The sequence below is a fragment of the Pinus tabuliformis genome, chromosome 4_1 (assembly GCF_031772625.1).
Source record: "Pinus tabuliformis cultivar Carrire ecotype Pingquan chromosome 4_1, CPIR1, whole genome shotgun sequence".
Classification (NCBI taxonomy): domain Eukaryota; kingdom Viridiplantae; phylum Streptophyta; class Pinopsida; order Pinales; family Pinaceae; genus Pinus; species Pinus tabuliformis.
In genome coordinates this window covers 467,754,808-467,762,905 of record NC_142303.1, presented here as the reverse complement: position 1 = coordinate 467,762,905, position 8,098 = coordinate 467,754,808, and the positions used below count along the sequence as shown (strand labels likewise).

Here is an 8,098-nt window from a genome sequence, read left to right as displayed (position 1 = left end):
AGAGAAAACAGATTACTCCTCCATCGGCGCTAGACTCTAAAGATCGAGTCCAGTATATTCTTCACCATTCCTTGGGATATTCTCTACCGTTTTGAGCTTCAGTTGCTCAATTTGTTGTCTCAACGCATCCACCTCATCCTCCAGTTGTTGTATGCACTCCTTCTTCTTAATCTACTGCTCCTACATTTCTAGCGCCTCCTTCTATTGCTGATGGATGCACCTCTGCATAATTTCTAGACCCTCCCTAAATTCCATATGCTCTTGCACACAACCATTACATATATGCTTGTTTCTACCACCCTCTCGAGCCTTTCCCTCCCTCGACCCCCCGTCCGAGGCCGAAAACAGCGTTAGGAACCAGAAAACGAGCCCTCCTCCACTGATTTGCTCTACACACTCATTTTCACCACCAGGGAGCTACCAGAGTGACCAATATCCAAGGTTCCACAAACCCCCCACTCAGGATCGTTCCCAGAAATCAACCTAATGCCACGTCTTGTTGCACAATGAAAATTTCGCCCTTACCAACACTCAACTTCCTCCCACGACTGCACACCACTGGTTACCACCCTTGTGGCCAACACCCTAACCAGAATCTTACATAAATTACTCACTAACCTCAGCCCTGACAGTTGGGCCTTCGCAGAGATCACCCAAACAGATACTGACCAAAAACAATGACAAAATATCAACCTATTACCCAATTTATAGAATATTTAGGTCCAAACTCTAATGCAAGACTGTAAATTGGTACTCATGATGCTGAGATCCCTATGCTCCACCATTGTTTCCCATCTTCTCGCTTTGTCCTTCATCCTTACCTACACCTTCCTCCCACCACATGCCATGTACATTGTTGATAACAATACCTTTTCCTAATTCTTGTTCACACTAAATAAACTAATTATAGCATTTGAGGGTGACAAATCCATATTTACATTATAAACAACAATTTAATTAATATGGAATTGTAATTTTGACAAAGTTTGCATAGCCCTCGTGAAGATAAATTGGAGAAAGTTAACAACATGGAGTGTTTAACCATCATTCTAAAAAATCAAAACATTTTAAGTTTTGACCTTTTCCCTTCTTATTATTTTTTATTTTTTTTGTACAAGATCGTCTACTTATATATTAAAAAAACTGCACAAGGCAGGGAAAGTTACATAAGGTGCATGAGAAGTAGATGGGAAAGAAGTCCAAAATAAGGGGCGCAGCCCTTGCCTTCTGTGATTCTAGCTGAAGTAAAGTAATTTGAAAAATATATCTACTATATTGTCTAACAAATAGGCCGTCTATAAGGCAAAATTTGCTTTTCATGAGTTTAACACCAAAACTGGTTCACAGTGTCCTCCATCTGGTCATCCTTCTGCTTTTCCTTCTGACTATCCTTTGTGGAAGCCTCAGCCTGCATGCTCTCCATGAGGCTTTGAATGTGCTTGACGACCTCTTCCAGATGCTCGCACTTTTCCTTGAGAGCCTCGATTTCCCTTTTTCGTTTCTCCAGCTTCTTGCGCTTGGATCTGCTGTCCGCAATGAAATCCTCACGCAGTTCATTATGATGTTTGACGAAGCGAGCTATCAGAAAGCAATGACCCTTGCAGAGGGAGCAGGTGTTATTGCCTAACACCCTGACCAGCGGGTTTTCACGGCGCGCCTCGCCTCCCTGAGCCTCGTTCTGCTGTCTATTTTCTGCCATGACTGAGGGAGCACAAGATAGAGAACTAACGATAATGACATGAAATGTTTTATACCTGTTCACTGAGGGGAGGGTCGGATGATCCCACTGGTTGCAGATTCTGGAAACCAGAGGATGGGGATGCTGAGAGATAACCGATCTGCCTATCTCGAGACACCCTGCTTTGCCCAAATGATTCTGAGACTTCCAAGATGATCTGAGGAAAGGAGGGACCTGAGGGGGGATATAAAGGAACGAGGGCTGCTTGCCATGATGAGGGAGCATTATAAAAATACCTGAGGCTGGAACCTCCTGCAGATTTGAGCAAGTTTCAAAAGTGCAGAGGGGACTGAAACCCGCCAAATCGGGGGAGAGATCACGAGGAGGATGATGCAGCAGGGGGCAGGGATCGAGGAACAAGGTGAACGACGGCGGAGGGGAGGGGAGAGGAAAATCGAGGGACCGGGAACCTGAGGGGGAATGATGTTTATGACGTTTGTGACTAGATTGGGTGGAACATTTCTGATGCTTGAGCTGCCAATTCAGCCCCTTACGGAATTGCCTTTTCAAAAACTCTGCCATTTTCGCAGGCTTGTCCTTGCGGTCTTTTTACTGCCCTGTTGGCTAAGTTATCCGCCTCAGCATTGTTCTCCCTTAGCACGTGCATGTAGGTGACTTGTCCTAGGTTTCTTATGTTGTCATTTATCCTCATTCTGATGCTGTTGAGGCTTGCCTTTGTAAACTCCTTGCCTGTGATCATGGAAGCGATAATGATGGCCGAATCTCCAATGATCATGGCGTTCCTCATATCTAACCTGTGAAGAATTTCGGTCCCTAAGAACAGACTGTAAGCTTCCACGGCATTGTTGGAGGCGTTCCCGAGTCCCCATTCATAGCTGCTTATGAGGTTCCCCTTGTTGTCTTTGATTAGTCCACCAGCTCCGGCGTTCCCGGGGTTGTTTTTTGAGGCTCCGTCGAAGAAGAGAAGGGGGCGATTCTGGGCGAGGATCCAATTATTTATCTCCGTCTTTTCTCCTCTGAGCTTCCAATTGTGGTGGCTCTGCGTTGTTTTGAGCTGAGGGGGGAGACTTTGGGAGTGGCTAATATTGAATCTGTTGTACCAATCCTGTTCTTCCTGGGTCCAACCTTGCTGATCTAGGGGAGTTATATGGTTTGCGCTTAGAGTTTCAGCGATACCTGCTATTGTCTTTGCAACAATCTGGTCCATCTTTGGCTGCCCATTTTCGAAAACATGATGATTCCTAGCTAACCAAATATTCCAGCTTAGAGTAGCCGGGATGCATTTCCAAATTCTGATAAGGTTAGTCTTGCCTTTTCTGGGCAGAGGGTAGTCTTTCTTCCAGTTTTTCTGAAGATTATGCACCTGCTCATAGTTTCCCCTCCGTTCCAATGGGCTGATTAACTGGTTCCAACAGCTTTGTACGAAAGGACAACGAAGGAAGGAGTGATGTATTGACTCCTCCTCCGCTCTACAGAAACAACAGATCGAGGGGCCTTGGATGCCTCTTTTTCTCAAGTTTTCCGCTGTTAAGATCTTTCCTTTTAAGAGAGCCCAGTTGAAATGTTTTACTTTAGGAATGCATTCATTCTTCCAGGCTGCTGAGTGCAGATGCCAGTTGACTGTGTGAGTCTTATTTTGCAAAGATTTGTATCCCTCTTTCACTGTGAAGCTGCCCCCACAGGTGTCCCAAACATATCTATCCTCCATCTCTTTATTAATTGGGGCAGAGCCAGAGAGAGAAAGCTTCAATTTGTGCCAGAGGTCTCTGAGATCCTGAGGGAGATTTAGATCTTTCCAGTCACTCCATCTGTTTTGAATCCAAGAGGAGATGTCAAACAAGGTGGTTATGTTTCGTTCTTCCATCCATTCTTGTAAAGAGCTGAATTCTTGTTGCGAGTTTCTTGTGCTGACCCCCATAATTCTATCAGACCATATTTTTGTGTTCCTTCCACTGCCTGGGATTTTGGAGACATTTTCTCGGAAATGGGGTAAGACTTTTTTAATCAATCTCCAAACTGGGGTGCAGGGCCGATCTGCAATTTGGTCATTGAGAATGTTGGAGGTTGGGCCGTTCAAATATTTTCTTTTGATGATCTCCACCCACCAAGAGCCATTTCTTGTGAGGATCTTCCAGATCAGCTTGAGACCCAGAGCCTGATTAAAGAGGCTTGGAATTTTAATGGACAGACCCCCTTTTTCGTAAGGCAAAGTGACTTGCTCCCAATTGACAAGGCTGAATTTCTTTGTGTCCTGTTTCCCACCTTGCCAGAGAAAGCTTCTCATGATGAGCTCCATATGTTTGTGTATGCTAGCAGGTGCCATAATTACCGCATATTTATAAGTTGGGAGGCCTGAAAGGACGGCCTTTATAAGAACAGTTCTGCCAGCAAGATTCAACCAGGAGACTCCCCAGCTCTGGAGGAGGCCCCTCATTTTTTCTATATGTTTTGTCCAGACTTCACCTTTGATGTGTTCTTTTGCCAAGGGTAAGCCTAGATAAGTAAAGGAACTCCAGTTTCTTTGAAGAGGAATGTCAAGAATCTGAGAGATTCTTTGTTGAATCAGGAGGGGGACATTCCAAGTATAAATTTTGCATTTTCTGTTGTTTAGTTTGCCTCCGGATGCTAGAAGAAAATCGTCCAGGACTCTTTTGAACCTCCTTGCCATCAGACTAGAGGCTCCCTCAATGAGCAAGGTGTCGTCCGCGAAGAGCGAATGGTTTATCTCCTTGATTCCCCTTTCAATGCGGATGCCTGTAATTTCTTTTTTCTGGCGAAGGTTTTCTAGATGGGCACTAAGGGTCTCAGCTATGAGAATGAAAAGGAAGGGGGAGAGGGGGCAGCCCTGCCTTAGCCCTCTGGTGCTTCTGAAGTAATTACTGGGGCGGCCATTAATCAAAGGAGTTGTCCATGTGTTGGATATACACCCACAGATGATGCTGATGAAGTTGGAAGAAAAGCCAAATTTTTTGAGAACTGCTCTTAGGAATGAGTGGTCCACCCTATCAAATGCATTTGCCATATCCAGTTTGATAATCATACCCCTCTCTCCTCTATTGAGACTGCTGTGAATAGCTTCCTGGACTATGATGACATTGTCTATGATTTGCCTGCTTGGGACGAAGCCTCCCTGATTTTCAGCGATTAGAAGGGGGAGGAATTTCTTTAATCTATTGGCAAGAATTTTTGTGATTATCTTGTAAGAGACATTGCAGAGCGAGATGGGACGAAATCTGTCAAAAGTTTTTGGGTTGGCCTCCTTGGGGATCAAAGCTATGTGAGAGGATTTTGTGTTTTCCCCCAACTTATGATTTCTGAAGGCATTCTTTATCATTCTCACCAAATCCTTTTTTATAGTTTCCCAATGCTGCCTGTAGAAAGCAATAGTGAAGCCATCTGGCCCAGGAGCCTTATCTTGCTGCATGTTGAAGATAGCCTCCTTGATTTCTTCTTCCGTGGGATCTTGTTCTAGCTCCTTGTTGTGAATCTCTGTTATTTTGCTCTCTATTATATTGAGGAATTCCTCGCTGTTATGAGGTTGGGGATCTGCTGTAAGGAGACCTTTAAAATGATTAAAGGCTGCCTGTTTTAATTCTTCTTGCCCTTTCAGTTCTCTCCCCTCCACTTCGATTTTGTCAATTTGGTTAATGGCTCTTCTGATCTTAATGTTGTTGTGGAAAAAAGAAGTGTTTTTGTCCCCTGCCTTCAGCCACAGGCAACGGGACCTTTGATCCTCTTCCTCAGCGCGGTTCTGCCTGTATAACTCCTTATACAGGTTTTTCTCCTTCTCAAGATCCTCAGCTGTGTATTGCATTTGTTCTTTTTCCTTGTGCCAACGTTCCATCTCTTCTATCAGGTCATTTTTCTTTTTCCTGTCTAGTGCTGCCTGATCCCTTGCCCACTGCTTTAGAACTACCCGGAGCTGTTTCAGCTTTGTTTCCCACACGAAATAAGGTGACCCAATTACTTCTTTAGCCCATTGGGTTTGAACCAGGGAGCGGAATTCTTCATTGTGATCCCATCTTTTGTTGTATTTGAAAGGGAGGGGACCAAGGTTTACACCTTTTTCCAGCTTAATAATCACTGGCTTGTGATCCGAGGCAGTGCCATGGATTACCTGGCTCTTGATTGAATGGAAGTTACTTGCAATGCTTTCCTGGATAAGGATCCTATCCAGCCTCTCTTTAATGTTGTGTGTTCCTGTTCTTTTATTGGACCATGTGTATTTCCCGTTTGACAGAGGAGTGTCTAATAAGTTAAAAAGCTGAATAATGGTTTCTAACTTATCTCTTGAGGGGTCTGCGTGGTAGCTTCCACCATATTTTTCTTCCACGTTCCTTATGAGGTTCATGTCTCCCCCGAGGATTAAACTGTTACTTTGTAGAGCATTGATGTCCTGTTCTATAGAGTTCCAACAGTTAGCTTTGTCCCTGTACTGGTTGGGCGCATAAATGTTGAATATATGATAAGTTTCCTGCGTGCTTTTGCACTTTAAGTCTGTTCTAATCCACCAAGAGCATTGATGTGAGTTGATGATTTCCCATTTGTTTTTGTTCCACAGTGTTCCAATTCCTCCAGATGCCCCATCTGAGCCTTTTGATAGGCCTGAAAAACTTTTGAAACGTTGTGTTTGATGAAGAAATTCCTGCTCAGTAATTTTGGTCTCTTGAAGAAGAAGGATGTCCGGCTGCTCCTGATTTAGAAGGTCCTTGATTTCTTTTAGTTTTGAGGAAGAGCCCATCCCCCTACAGTTCCAAGAGACCAAATTCATTATTTACCAACTGTGGGGTGGGATCCTGACTTCTCCCTTATTTTTTCTCCACTTTCTTTTACCTTGCCTAAATAAGAGTCCATCGGCTGCTGGGTTCCGGTTGCCATCTCCTTTGCTGCTGTCTCGTCCCTGAGTTCTTTGTTCGATTTCCTGCCTACTTTTCTCGGGGGGTCAGAAGGCTGGTTGACTTCTTTGGCTTTGTTTCGAGTGAGGATTCTTTCTATGGTGGGGGGAGGGAGAGGGGGGAGGGGAAGAGCGAGGAGAGGCTGGGCGGGGGGGGGGGGGGGGGGGGTTACAGCTGCTAAGGTTTCAAAGGGGTTCGAAGATGAGGGGAAGGATGAGAGAGGAGGGAGAGGAGGAGGGGGAGGAGGGAAGCTTGAGGGTTGAGGAGCTGAGGGGCTGGGGCCCTGGGTAGTAGAAGATTTTTTTCGTTTGACTTGTTCCCAAGCACCCTCTGCAGATTCCTCATTGTTTTCTACTTCTTTTGCTTTTAACTTGCTACATCTATTTGCAAAATGACCATACTCATGACATACCTTGCATTTGAAGGGTAGCTGTTCGTAGTCCAGCTGCTGAATGTGCATCCATTTGTCTACCTTGATTTTGATGGCTTCTGGTAGTCCTTTACCTAAGTCGACCTCAACACATATTCTTGCGCATGCATGCATATTTTCTCTCGGTTCTGATCTGTCTATATATTTTCCAAGTGCATTGCCTATGGCTCTGACGGATTCGTCCCCCCAGCAGTGGAGCGGCAAGTGGGGGAGGCGCACCCAGACGGGAACTGCGTTTGGGATGTCCATTTCCGGATCGAAGTCCGGTGTCCATTTGTTCAAATAGAGTCCTCTTGTGTCCATGAAATAGGGACCATTTCGGAAAATGAGGTTCTTGTCGTCTTTTGTCTCAAATAGAAATGTGTAGTACCCGCGTCCAACGAATCTGATGGCGATCTTTCCTTGAATCATAGAGCTCCAGTTGCGCTCCACCCATTTTTGCACGGTTCTTGGCGATGGCCAGAGCCCAGTGAACTGGCCAACGAGGCCTCTTTCCGCAAGAGCTATTGCTGACTTCCTTGGCAGAGAGGGGGGAAGAATCACTTCTGGCATTTCATCTAGCTTTTTAATGAACTTAGTTTGGGAGGGGCGGGGCCTGGGATCGGAAGAAGCAGACAGCAGAGATTCAAAGATTTCTTCAGGGGTCCCTGAGTCGGGGAGGGGGGAAGCGGATCCTGCCATTGCAGGCCCGCTGAGAGCCACAAAAGGACAAAGCGACGGGGAGCTGGCCCCGAGAGGGACCGCGCAGAGCGACAACGGCAGGCAGAGCGCAGAGGCCCGACCAGGCAGAGCCCGGGGGCTAGGTCAGGGGCGCGCGAGAAAGACGGACGGGAGCAGAGCGTTCCAGCTCAAAAATTTCCCCCCATATTCAAATTTGTCTTGATTCCTCAACCTCAAACAAAAGCCTTCCTTCTTATTATTTTGAGTATTCAAAAATATCCTTATTTTTTTGTTTAGGTTGTTAGTTAGTTTTTTCTTCTTTTAAGGAAATGGTTAGAGATTTGTATTAAATATTAATATGGTTACAAGGCCAAAACCTTTACATATTCAAATATTCCTTGCAGGTTTGAGATT

At 45.3% G+C, this 8,098-nt stretch overlaps 1 protein-coding gene across 1 annotated transcript; it reads right to left on the bottom strand.

The window, feature by feature from the left end:
* Positions 1-2,228: 2,228 nt before the first annotated feature.
* Positions 2,229-7,705, bottom strand: LOC149176469 (uncharacterized). The gene is made up of 2 exons (XM_089421477.1): positions 7,099-7,705; positions 2,229-6,304 (listed from the first exon to the last, which is right to left on the bottom strand). Exons 1-2 carry the CDS (start codon positions 7,703-7,705, stop codon positions 2,229-2,231), a joined length of 4,683 nt encoding a protein of 1,560 aa, XP_089277603.1.
* Positions 7,706-8,098: the final 393 nt, after the last annotated feature.